Source organism: Mobula birostris, chromosome 1 (assembly GCF_030028105.1).
Source record: "Mobula birostris isolate sMobBir1 chromosome 1, sMobBir1.hap1, whole genome shotgun sequence".
Taxonomy (NCBI): domain Eukaryota; kingdom Metazoa; phylum Chordata; class Chondrichthyes; order Myliobatiformes; family Myliobatidae; genus Mobula; species Mobula birostris.
In genome coordinates this window covers 211,176,064-211,189,638 of record NC_092370.1, presented here as the reverse complement: position 1 = coordinate 211,189,638, position 13,575 = coordinate 211,176,064, and the positions used below count along the sequence as shown (strand labels likewise).

At 39.6% G+C, this 13,575-nt stretch overlaps 1 protein-coding gene across 1 annotated transcript in view; it reads right to left on the bottom strand.

Annotated features, from left to right (window-relative positions):
- Positions 1-13,575, bottom strand: part of LOC140204220 (ribosome quality control complex subunit NEMF) — a 70,131-nt gene that overhangs the window by 12,128 nt on the left and 44,428 nt on the right. Inside the window, exons 20-24 of the mRNA XM_072270751.1 lie at positions 12,614-12,671; positions 12,100-12,158; positions 9,124-9,244; positions 5,061-5,322; positions 2,090-2,138 (exon numbers count right to left, since the gene is read on the bottom strand). Of these exons, the coding sequence (XP_072126852.1) occupies positions 2,090-2,138; positions 5,061-5,322; positions 9,124-9,244; positions 12,100-12,158; positions 12,614-12,671 (549 nt within the window). The remainder of the gene's footprint in view (positions 1-2,089; positions 2,139-5,060; positions 5,323-9,123; positions 9,245-12,099; positions 12,159-12,613; positions 12,672-13,575) is intronic.

Sequence of the window (13,575 nt, the reverse complement as noted above, 5' to 3'; positions counted from 1 at the left end):
CCAATTCCCAAATCACTGGTTTCAGCTGCCAAAAAATCTAAATTTGTCTTCAATATTTGAGCATCCAAAACACTTCGGGGTAGAGTTCATAAACTTTACAACTCTCTGATTGAAGTAATTTCTGATCTTAATCTGGTAACTAACCTGAAATTTTGCCCCAGTTCTAGATTCTCTAAACCATGTCAACACTCACTCAACATTAGCTCTGTCAATTTCTTTCTAAATTACACGTTTCACTGAGGTGATCTTTCATCCTTTCAAACTCCAATAATTGTAGGCCAACCTTACTGAGAGTCACCTCAAAGAACAACTCTCTCATACTAGGTAACACATTTAAGAAGTTGACACAGCACCACCTCCAATGTAAACATTGCCTTCCCCTAGGTATGAAGAACACAGGTGTCCTGGGTGGAACAGGAGATTCAATCTACATCCTGTCACTATCCTATATCAAAATATATGACTCTAAAAAAATTCAATTAGGAAACAGATCATATCATACATGTTAACATTTCTAGTCCGCTAGAAGGTCTTCAGCTTAGCATAAGAAATGGAAACATCTCCCTATGGACTTGGATGCATTTTCTTCCCTCAAATATCATTTTACTGGATCCAAAGATTGGAAAAGCATTGGTATAAACATTTTACATATTCAAAAGAAAGTTTGCAGTACTGTTTAAGAATTTAGTTTTGCCAGCTGTACATAAATATCTGGTCATCTGTTAAATTATATTTCTGCATTCCTCCAAATGCATGAAAACATTTTAGGTTTTCCTTTAACTTTTGGGCTTATCTACAATTGTGGAGACTCCTTTTTTTTGACATTTCTATTAAAACAGTGACTTTAATATAAGAATATGGTGCTTGCAGCTGACTTCAAAAAATAACCAGCAATAAAGATTTGGCATCCTGTAAGTATGAATTTGTTTAATTCTGCTGAAGCTTTGAATCAGTTGCCAGCGTTGGTGGCAAGCAAGAATGTTGGCATCAAACAGCAAAATTGGAGGAAAAGACTGAAAAATTTTCACTGAGAGCAAAGCATTTGTGTAAAACAAGCATAACAATTCATATTTTAATGACCTAATAGAAAATGAAGATAAGAATATCTACATGGGATTATCAGTATATCAAAATATCATGAAATTTAAAAATGGTTAACAAATTTTGATTTAAAAAATCAGTGTCCGGCCGGCTGGTGGCGCAGTGGCATCAGCGAAGGCTCCCGAGTTCAAATCGCAGTCGGGCCACCCCCGGGCACGCTTTCCATCCGTGCCGGGTTGAGTGTCGAGCTAGCCACTCGGCCTCGTAAAAAAACAAGGGTCGAGTCAGGAACGTTCATATCATGACCCAGTTAATCCAAAAGGAGACCAATCCTGACACTACGCATCAGACAAGAATGGTTGACTGTCTGGTGCGAAACGCTAGGAAGGGGATTCAGTGTCAAGTGTGAACCTGAACAAAATGCGATTCCACGTATAATCATAGATCAGTAATTGTTTATTACTAGTAATATTTGTTACTCCAGATTTATAAAGCTTAACGCTTCCAATTTATTTATTCTAGTATCAGAAACAGTATACAAAGAAGTTACGTATAATTCACTGACTCTTTAGGGGAGTGAGGTAGCTGAGAGCAACCTCTGTTTTAATATGTAGCTGAATATACACAGGAAATTAATGTTTTACCCAGTAATAAAGGCCATTGTTGAGACGTCAAATTCTAAGTCGCTCTCTCTTAGGTGGGCTAGTTGCCTATGCCTTGGAATTTAACTATCTCCTCAAAAGAACACCAGAAATATTTTCACACTACGTAAATCAGTATTTCTGAATCCCATGTGAATGAAACTGCCAATTAAATACTAATTAGCATAATGTGTAAACACTTTGTAATCAGATTAAAAAACAAATCAAACTCACTTACAAAAGGCACATCTGTCCCTTTTGGAGATTTGCTAGGGGTGAAATTCTTGTCCCAGAGATTAAAAAAATAACATTACAACTCACTGAAATTATTTAAACACAAGGAAAATGAACTTGAAAACAAGATATTCCTAACTTTACTGCATCCTAAAGATATATTTTATCCTTACCTCTGGAATCTGTTCTTCTTTAGAAGATGTACTATGTATCTGAAAAGATCTGTTGAAAAACAGGATTTAGGACTGAGATTTAATATTAAGATAACTTCATCAGTATGACTTTATAATAGGCCATTTTTTCCCATTTGATCACTTTCCAGGAACTGGATTTTACTGGCAAGGCCAGTATTTAACAAGCAAGTACACTCAAAAAGCTGGCAGCAAGCTGCCTCCTTGAACTGCTGTGCTGCTTGTCATGAAGACACTTCCGGTGCACCATTTGGTCTGGTATTCCAGAATGTAGATCCACTGACAAGGAATATACGTCCATGTGGGGATGGTGTGTGACTTGAACAGGAACCTGCAGTTGACTGAATGCCCATGTACCTCTGCCTTTATCCTGGTCTGTCAAATGCATTATTGCAGTATATTTTGGAGACTGTACACATCAGCAATTTGACAAGTTTCTATGGGGCAGTCAGGTCCACAAGCTTCAGGCACCTGAGATCCAAGGTGAGCTGGCTAAATGGGTTCAGAGTCAGTTTGGCATTAGAAGGCACTGGATAGTGGTGGAAGGATGTTTTTTTCTCCCTGACTGAAGATCTGTGATAGCGGTGTACTACAGAAATCAATGCATAGACCCTTGCTGTTTACAAAATATAATAATATGGTGATGAATGATTATTAAGTTTGCAGATGTGATTGTGTTAGAGAACGTGCAGAGTAGATTCGCCAGGATGTCGCCTGGATTGGCAGACTTGAGTTAGGAAGAGATAGGCTGGGATGGTTTCCCAAGGAGTGGAAATGGCTGAGGTTGGGACATACAATTGTAAGAGACATAGAGTCAGGATCCTTTTCCCTGTGGTCAGAATATCAAATGCAAACAGACAGGTTAAGGTGAGAGGAAGGAGTTTTAAGGGAATATAGGAAGGGACAATTAAGGGGAAATTTTTTCCATCAGCCACAGAGAATGGTTGATATCTTAACCCCCTGCCAGAGAAGCTGTTAAGCAATTTTATATACTATGTGTGACTATCGATTACAAGTTGAGTTCTGCTCATCATGCCTAACAGTCTCTTTTAAAGTTTACATGATGCCTTTGATACAAAACAAAATCTAAATATTTCCCAGGAGATGAAAGGTCGGAAGTGGTACGAGGTCCTATCAAGAGGAAGAAGTTCAATCACTATTTGAAACTATGATGGAAAGGAAGTGATCCAAAGGATTGTTGGAAAAATACATTTTTGTCAAGTAAACAAATAGAATATATTAAAAAAATTCCAGGTCCAATGCAGGAAATCCCTTAATATCAAAATGTAACAAGTGAAGGTTCTACCATTAATGTCACGACCTGACTATGTAACCCAGCCCAGGATTGCTCGAAGTGGAAGAGCATTCAGGATGGCAATGAGAACCTCAAATCCATGCCTCATAAGCACACAGAAGTCCTGAGTGAATGGCAAAAGAAATGGATTACCTCACAAACTACCCACCCACCTATCCGTCAGGCATTTCCTGCTTCATCTGCAGTTTCACAATGAGCTCTTCAATTACCTCAGAGTCCATAAAACTGAAGTGAAAGCAAATCATATTCCATCCCAAAGGATTTTCCAAGAAGGAGGAGGATTTGACTCAGAATACCTTTCACTGTTCATGAAGTATGACTGAAGGGAGCACTCACAATTCACTATGTCAGGGGTCCCCAACCTTTTTTGCAGTGCGGACCGGTTTCATGTTGACAATATTCTTGCGGACCGGGGGGGGGGGGGGGGGGGGGGCGCGGGACGGGACGGTTGCCAATGGACGAGAGTAGCAGTCAAATACTTTGCGTTTTCCCAGAGAAAGACTACAATGACCATGAAGCCTTGCGCGGGCACCAGTGCGCATGCGTGCACCTGCCGATTATTTTACCATGAATCGTTTTTGGCGATTCTGTTTGGAGGGGGGTGTTAATTACGACCAGAATATCAGTGATAAGTGGCTAATACACTCAATTTTGTTTCTAAAAGGCTTTATCTAACGAATTTAATATTAAACACACAGCTCATTTTCCTCGCATGAATATAGCAATAAGTCAATTATCAGGGGAGGACAGGGGAGCTTGAAGTAAGTGTTGAACGAACTTCCAGTAGAAGCGTCAGAAGCAGGTTCGATATTATCATTTAAAGAAAAATTGAATAGGTATATGGACAGGAAGGTAATGGAGGGTTATGGGCTGAGTGCAGGTCAGCGGGACGAGGTGAGAGTAGCGTTCGGCACGGACTAGAAGGGCAGAGATGGCCTGTTTCCGTGCTGTAACTGTTATATGGTTATATAAGTCAATAGCATCATAACATTTTAAGTAACATTTGGATATTAAACACAGCGCATATTTTCCTTGTATGAACTTATAAAATCATTGCAACACACCAATATCGCTGAATCAGTGGGAGCCCTGGGCTTGTTTTCCAGCAACAAGACGGTCCTATCGAGGTGTGATGGGGGACAGCGATACCCAAATGGGGTTCCTTATGTCCAGTCTAATCCGCAAATTAGTTTTTGTTACATTCATCGCAGAGATATGTTGGAAATGGAAGCAATGTTTTCGGTGCTTCCATGGCTACCTCAGGATATTGAGCCTTGACTTTGATCCAGAATGCCAGCAGAGATGTTATGTCAAACAGACTTTTCAGCCTACCGTCATTTGCAAGCTCGAAGAGTTGATCTCCTTCCCGTGCTGACATGGATGACGCGCGCGTAATAGCTCAACAGTGGGCGCGACAGGGAATGAGGAAAGGTGCCGCCTGTGACAGGGAATGAGGAAAGGTGCAGCTGACTCATATCGTTTCCTCGTGGCCCGGTAGCGCATGCTCTGAGGCCTGGTACCGGTCCGCGGCCCGGTGGTTGGGGACCACTGTACTATGTTGAATGAAAAGCAAATTTATATAAAATGTCTAAGAAAATGTAACTATTATTCTAACTGAAAATAATTTAAATAAGGTACCTCTTTGACTGAAGATGTGACAGATCAATAGCTGTATCAGGATAATTAACTTCTGCATTTTCTTCCTCACTTTGATCTTCCTCAATATTTTGAGTTTCAACAGAATCTTGCAAATCAGTTTCCTCTTGTTGAGTGTCTGATTCACCTTCAGCATTGTTCTCGTGACCCTCTGCATCTCCTTGCACCTCTTCACATTGGTTTTCAGCTTCAATACCAGTCTTGTTATCTTCATCACTACTGCTTTCACCATTGTCTGACTCAGCTTAATATAGTAAAAACAAACATAAATTTAGATATTTAACAACTGAAAACCCACATAGAGAAACGAAAACAAGAAAATATATTTTCTCTATGTATAACAAATAATCTGCAAAAAAAGAAAGAAAATATATTATTTACCACATATGATAGTTACAATAATATTCTGAAGTTCTTCAGTGTCGTGGTAAAGCAGTAATACAGTACCTATCAAGAGTATTCACCACCCACCCCCCCGAAAGTTTTCATGTGTCATTGTTTTACAACACTGAATCACAGTGGATTTAATTTGGCTTTTTTCTGACAAGATGAACAGAAAAAGACTCTTGCATGTCAAAGTGAAAACAGATCTCTACTAAGTGATCTAAATGACTTACAAATATAAACACAAATAATTGATTGCATAAGTATTCACCCCCTTCAAGTCAGTATTTAGTAGATGCACATTTGGCAGCAGTTAGCTTGAGTCTGTGTGGATAGGTCTCTATCAGCTCTGCACATCTAGACACTGCAACTTTTCCCCATTCTTCTTTACAAAACTGTTCAAGCTCTGTCAGATTTCATGGGGATCATGAAGGAACAGCTCTTTTCAAGTACAGCTACAAATTCTCAATTGGATTGAGGTCAGGACTCTGACTTGGCCAGTCCAGGACATTAAGTTTGTTATTTTTAAACTATCATGTGTAGCTTTGGCTTTATGCTTGGGGTCATTGTCTTGCTGGAAAACAAATTTTCTCCCAAGTGGCAGTTCTCTTGCAGACTGCATCAGGTGTTCCTCCAGGATTTCCCTGTATTTTGCTGCATTCATTTTACCCTCAACCTTCACAAGCCTTCCAGAACCCGCTGCCGTGAAGCATCCCCACAGCATGATGCAGCCGCCACCATGCTTCATGGTAGGGATGGTGTGTTTTTTTGAAGATGTGCGGTGTTTGGCTTACACCAAACAAAATGTTTAGTCTGATGGCCAAAAAGCTCAATTTTGGTTTCATCAGACCATAGAAACTTCTTCCAGCTGACTTCAGAGTCTCCCACGTGGCTTCTGGCAAACTCTAGCACAGATTTTCATGTCAGTTTTTTCAACAGTGGCTTTCTCTTTGCCACTCTCCCATAAAGCTGCGACTGGTGAAGCACCTGGGTAAAGTTGTTCTGTGTGCAGTCTCTCCCATCTCAGCCACTGAAGCTTGTAACTCCTCCGGAGTTGTCATAGGTCTCTTGGTGTCTTCACTCACTAGTCCCCTTCTTGCACGATCACTCAGTTTTTGAGGATGGCCAGCCTCTAGGTAGATTTACAGCTGTGCCATATTCTTTCCATTTCTGGATGATTGAGTGAACTGTACTCCAAGGGATATTCAGTGACTTGGAAATTTTCTTGTATCCATCTCCTGACTTGTGCTTTTCAATAACCTTTTTGCGAAGTTGTTTGGAGTGTTCTTCTGTCTTCATGGTGTAGTTTTTGCCAGGATACTGACTCACCAGCTGTCCGATCTTGCAGATACAGGTGTATTTTTACTACAACCAGTTGAAACACCTTGACTGCACACAGAACTCCAAAAACAGATTTCTATTTAACCAATTATGTGACTTCTGAAACTAATTGGCTGCACCAGTGATGATTTGGTGTGTCATATTAAAGGAGGGGGAGTGAATATTAATGCAATCAATTATCTTGTGTTTTATATTTGTATTAATTTAGATTCATTTTGTAGGGATCTGTTTTCACTTTGACATGAAAGAGTCTTTTTCTGCTGATCAGTGTCAAAAAAGCCAAATTAAATCACTGTGATTCAGTGTTGTAAGACAATAAAGCATGGAATCTTCCAAGGGAGGTGAGTACTTTTTACAGGCACTGTATTTGTTTTCCTGCTTTGGGATTATTAACAGTTGAGGTATTCTCAAAAAGCTTGAAGTATTCCTACTTCCCTTTAATTAAAACATCAGCAAATGAAGGTGATACTGATTCTAATTATTCTCTGCAGGTTTCTTTCAGCCTGTAGCAAACCATGATAAAACACTTACTCCAAGTATCTGGAAAGACTGGATGGATGACAACAATAGAACCTTCATGGTACCCATGGTGTAAAACACATGTACAGGTCATCAAGTTGCTAAATAGAGACAAAAGAGACTGCAAGTGTTGGAATCTGGATCAACAACAATCTGCTGTAGGAACTCAGAGGAACAATCAAGCATCTGTGGGGGGATGGCGATCTCTTGGATCAGTCCTGCAAAAATTCAAGACTGATGCAGGGATTTGATTTGAAATATAGAACCACAGAACCATAGAACACTACAGCACAGAAAAACAGGCCATTCAGCCCTTCTAGTCTGTGCTGAAACTTTATTCCATGAGTCCCATTGACCTACACCCAGCCCATAACCCTCCAGACCTCTCCCATCCATGTATCTATCCAATTTATTCTTAAAACTTAAGAGTGAGCCCGCATTTACCACGTCAGATGGCAGCTCATTCCACACTCCCACCACTCTCTGAGTGAAGAAGTTCCCCCTCATCAACAATTCCTTTTCTCCTCACAAGTACTGCTTCACCTGCTAAGTTCCTCCACTGCATTGTTTGTTGACCAAGTGTTAAAATTTATGTGGCTCAACCAACACTGGTTTGTCCTGCAGTACAAGCTTGTCAAGGTAAGACAGGTCCAAGGCTCTATCATTTTGAGTAAGTTTTTCATAGAAAGTGCTTTTATCTTCCAGCAGGGTTAACAAATAGATATCATAGCTGTGATCATCAGTTTTATACTCTTAACTTTCATAGTAAATCCTCAGACTTGAGGCTTCAATCTCCACTAGTGCTCTTTTCATTATATTGGGAAATTACATTATATTCCAATTTTTAATGAAAACTTCCAGCATTGATTCTTTCAACAATCTACACCTGGTGTACTTAACTAGAGGAAGTTCTTAACTTTCAAAGATTACCTTTCTAACCGAGCTTTAAAAGTGTACTCTCAACTTCCCTGTCAACACCAAGACCATTTTTAATGATGGAAGCCTATCTTCAAGGGCATTAAATACCACGCCCTTCAATGATAAGCATCACTCAGAAGTATGAAAAAGCTCGGCTGTAAAGGACAATCAAATGAAATTGCTCTAAGGAGTTTCATAAATGTTTATTTTACCTTTGCTAAGAATGTGTGTAAAACCAAAATGGACAATAGATTAGCACCACTTGTTGGCTGTGGAACAGTAAAACACATGAAAACAGAGAGCTACTTAAACAAATATGCTTTTACTTTACATTGCAATATCCTTTCTTCTGTCAACAGATGCCTTGTCACTATGAAGAATTCTTCACAAATCTTTTTATATGAACATAAACTGTGCTGCTTCCCCACAGCTCTATTCATCCAGGGTTGAACTGTAATCTCCTGAAAATCTGTGTAAAATCACACATCCTCCCTGTGACCATGTGGATTATTCCCATTTGCTCTAGTTTCCTCCCACATACCAAAGGTCAACTGGCCACTGTCGCTGGGGCTGGATTAGCAGAAAAGTACACTTGGTGGATAAATGAGGGAGAATCAATTACAGTAAAATCAGTGACAGAATGAGACTGACAGGATTCCTCTGAGAACCAGTGTAGACTTAGTCTCTTGCTATGTCAAGATGTTACGTGTTGCTCCCTCTCTTCTCCCAAAAGAAACTAGATTTAATAGAAAAACCTTGAAGTTCCTTTACAATCAAAATAGTAGACAAATATAACTTTAAGTGGAACAAAGCTGTATTGGGTAAGCACTCTCTCTGGTAATTCTTCAGAACCTACTGTGATCTATTGAGTTTCATGCATTACCTAAAGGAACGGTATCCTCAGAATAGACGTCAGAGGTGCTGCTGGTTACTGTCTCCATGTCTTCATCCTGCACTTTCACCTTCCTCTCACTTACGTGCCTCCAAATGCATTGCTCATCAACCTAAGTACAAGTAAACCACAAAATCTCTGTAACTAGGTGGAGAAATAGTAATGGTAATGCTAAATTTTTAACAGCCAAAATGCAAGCTTCTACAAAATGGGATGAATTTATCTTGTATTGGCAGCGTAGTTAATAAGTAGCAAACAAACTGTTGGAATTCTGACTTCCTGACAAAAATGAAATGAATTTGATCTCTTTTTGCTAATTGTTAAGGGGCTAAGATAGGATTTTAACCCCATCATATCAGAGATGGACTCCCACAATAAAAAGCCTCTACTTTCCTTTACTGAAATACTAGGAACAAAGAAGTCATTAACTAACAGTACGTCCTGTAGCAATGTCTGTCCCCTAACCACTGATACACTCTCACTGTTTGTCTCACTCTAAAATTGAACCAGACTGTTCAATAGTGACCCGAATCAAGTTCCATCTCTGTAACAATGCTCACTCTGCCTCCGCCTTAGCTTATCAGCTGCTAAGACCTAAATCCATACTTCTGCTCTCTCCTGGCTTTCAATTCTCCTCACCATTAAACGCTGTTCCCACCCAACATCGTTTTTCCACAAAACTCCTCATGACTTGCTGGCCTTTATCAATTCCTGGTTAAGCAACAGCTCAGTTCTGACTTTCTGTTAAATTGCTCACCTCTTTCTATCTCTGTAATCTCCAAATCAAACCCCTTCAAGATACCTGGACACGTTTAATTTCAGTCTCCCAGATGCACTGAAATACAACCCTTCAACAAATTCCTCAATTGTGTAATTACCTTCGCAAATCTCTCCATCCTTCGCCCCCTTTATTTTCCTTAAAAATAACCTTTACAGACTATCTCATTGACCAATAATATCTCCTTTTTCAGGCTAGGCTCCTGTGAAGTGCCTTGAGGCTTTTGTGCTGTTTTAAAGGAGGGAAATTAACAGCTGAAACTACTTTGGTACTTATATTGTGGTTTTACTCGAGAAACGCACTTGGATTCCTGTGGTGGGAAATCACTGCATGCAAATCTAGACACCATCATTAAATTACAGCAATACTAAGGCCAATAAAAAATAATTACAAAGGAAATTCAAAACATTTCAAACTGTATATGGTTCATTAAAATACAGTAAAACAAGCTTGCAAATGGCAAAGTGGGACTTACGAAGTTGTATTACATAAACAGAAAGGCAAAAATTTAAACCAACTATTAAACTACTTCTACACAGTACTTAAAGAATTAGAGAAGATTGGTCTCTAAAGCTAGTGTTGACTTATTCTGCACACTAAAGAATCTCTACCTCCCATTTCAAATAATGTAATTTAAATACAGGTCAGTTAGCACCAGTGGAAAGAGAAACAGCTAAGAAAGATAATAAGTTTGAAATTGCAGAAAAACTGGGTGAGGGATAGTTAGGATAAGGGAAATCTGGATTAAGGATAGGGTGAGCCCTAGGTAGTCTTGGGAATAAGTTTTTGAGGTCAGTGTGTCAATGGGCTAATAAGGGACACTCGAGAGGAAAAAACTGGAACAAAAGCTGACAGAGAGTGAGAATGCGGACAAAGGACAGTGAACAGGCGCAAAATGCAGAACCACAGGACAGGCTCACTGGATCAGAAGAGAGATTAAAAACTGACCTAATACCAAATATGGTCAACTTCAAACACAACTGGTAGTTCTGATACAGACAGAAATAAGGTCAAGTTACTCAAAAAATTGCAATATTCAACATTTGATCCTGCAGATTACATTCGAGATGCTGTTCCTCAAGCTTACTTTGCGCGTGATAGTTACAGGTCAGGGTGAGAATGGGATGGAATATTAGAAGGCACTAGGGCACTCCAAGCTGGCCCTGCAGATAGAACACAGGAGCTCTGCAAAGCTATTACCCAGTCTATCTCTAACAGCCCTCACCTCAAAAGCATTTGTCCCATCTTTGTTTCCTCTAACTGCTCTCACAAATTGACTGACTGGGTAAGTCTCTGTAAACAGGGTGGAAAGCGGCCCTTTGGCCCAACTGGTCCATGCTGACCAAAGCATCCTCGCTGCCAGCACAGAAGGCCTGTGATCAGTCCATAACCCTCCTAGTCCCTCCCCTCCTTATAGCTATCCAAATGCCTCTTAAATGTTGCCTCTGGCAGTTCATTCTAGGTATTCCCTACCCTCTGTGTAAAGAACACAATTCTCAGGCCTCTCTAATATCTCTTCCCTTTTGTCTTAAGTCTACACCCATGAGTTTCAGACTGCCCAACATTGGGGAAAAGATTATGACTGTTTATCCTATCCGTCAGGATTTTATAAACTTCCATGAGGCCATCTTTCATTCTGTGCTCCAAAGAATAAAGATCTAGTGTGGCCAACCCCTCCTTATAATTCAGGCCCTTTAGCCTTGGCAGCACCCTTATGAATTTCTTCTGCACTCCCTCTAGCTTGACAATGCCTTTGGTTACAGGGTAACCAAAACTGTACATAATACACCAACACGAGTGCTTTCTCACCAACTACACTTCTGCAACATTAGATCCCTACTGCTAATCTCACTGCCCTGATTGATGAATACCAGCATGCTAAGATTACTACTAAACTCCACAGAAACTCTGACCTCACCCATCATTTCCTTTGTCCTAACCATCCTTCCCTCACATTCTCTGCAATTTAAAACTAACTTGTTTTTCCTCTTTTCCAATTCTGATGAAGGATCTTCAAACTGAAACATTCATAGCTTCTCTTTCCACTGATGCTGCCTGACCTGTTGGGTGCTACCAGCAATTTTTGTTTTTGTTCTTTGTGATTGTCAAAGGTAGTTAGGAGAACCACTATACTTGATTTTATAGTTTCTTATTTTGTCTCAAATTACTATGAAGTATCAATATACTACCTTAAATAGAAAGCCAAATCCCATCATAAGGTAAGAAGGTGGGAGGTAGTTCTTTTTACCTGCAAATACGAAAGGTAAGAAATATCAGACCTGCACCATTTGAGGTCAAGAAATAATGAAACAAGACTGCAAAACACTGGAGATAATATAGTTTACCCAGGCTTTGTCTTCAGATAAGAAACACAAGAGTTTCTGCAGATGCTGAAAATCCAGAACAACAAACACAAAATACTGGATGAACTCAGCAGGTCAGGCAGCATCTACGGAATGGAATAAAGACTAAAAAAGGACTCCCGACTTACTCTTTCCGAGATGCTGCCTGGTCTGTTGAGTTCATGCAGCATTTTGTGTTTGTCTGCCTTCAGATAGCTACCAGAAAAAAGGATCCAGTTTATGAAATATCTCCTTTTATGAAGTTTAGATTTATGTGTACAAATATGACTTGGAGCTTAAGCATATTACATTATGATCAAAAAAGCCTAATTATCAATAAGTTGACTAGCAAATGCCTTACCTCTGATCATGAAACTTCCTGTGGTCAGGTACTCTCCTGTAGGTGCTGTTTTCGATACCTGAAGGTTTAAAAAAGACACTTTAACATAGTTCAAAATGAAGATTATGATCCATTGTCCAATGCTACTACTGATTACTGGAGATCCCTTTATGGCTATGGTTACCAATCAATAAGTTACCAATCACAGCCAAACAGTTCTGTGCAAATAGCTGGGGTGGGGGGGTGGGGGGAATCAGGGGAATATATTTTTAATGCATCTTCTGGTATCCAAACATTCACAGTACAGCAGGATAGTGGCACATAATTTGTGCCAGAAAATATAGTATGGCACTGATGGAATAAAAACTAAAAGCAAAATACTGAAAAAAAAATTTATGGGAACCTAGAGCATAACCAGAATAAAGTGTAGATTTTTATGTTCATTCTCTGAGTCACAAAGTGGTAGATGAATTGGTTATTGTCATTCCATTAATTTCAAAAGGTAGATGCCCCTTCTGTCAGATCACCATATTGATTATGAAAACAAAAATCTGCCCGCAATACTTACAGTAATGCGCAGGTGATAGTTCATCGTTTGGTCTTAGCTTGATGACCCATTCCAGAGTCTTTATAAAAAATCTAATGTCACACACTAGAGATTTGCTGCATTTTTGGAGGCATAATCTTTCAGATGAGACATTAACCCAGAACCCATTTTCAGATGACACTAAGATCACAATTTGGAGAAGACTAGGGGAGATTTCTCCGAATAAAATTTCCCTGCTACCCTCAAACAATAGTGCTGTGCAGAATATTTGTCTGTTTTCATATTTCCCTGTGTGCACATTGTCTAATACACTTCCTGGATTTCACCAGTGACCACACTTCAAACATTCCTACAGTATGTCTTATGGTCTCAGCAATCAAAGTATTAATTATTGGTTCTAACGACAAATCCTCTGAGGAATGTCTACATTGCACAT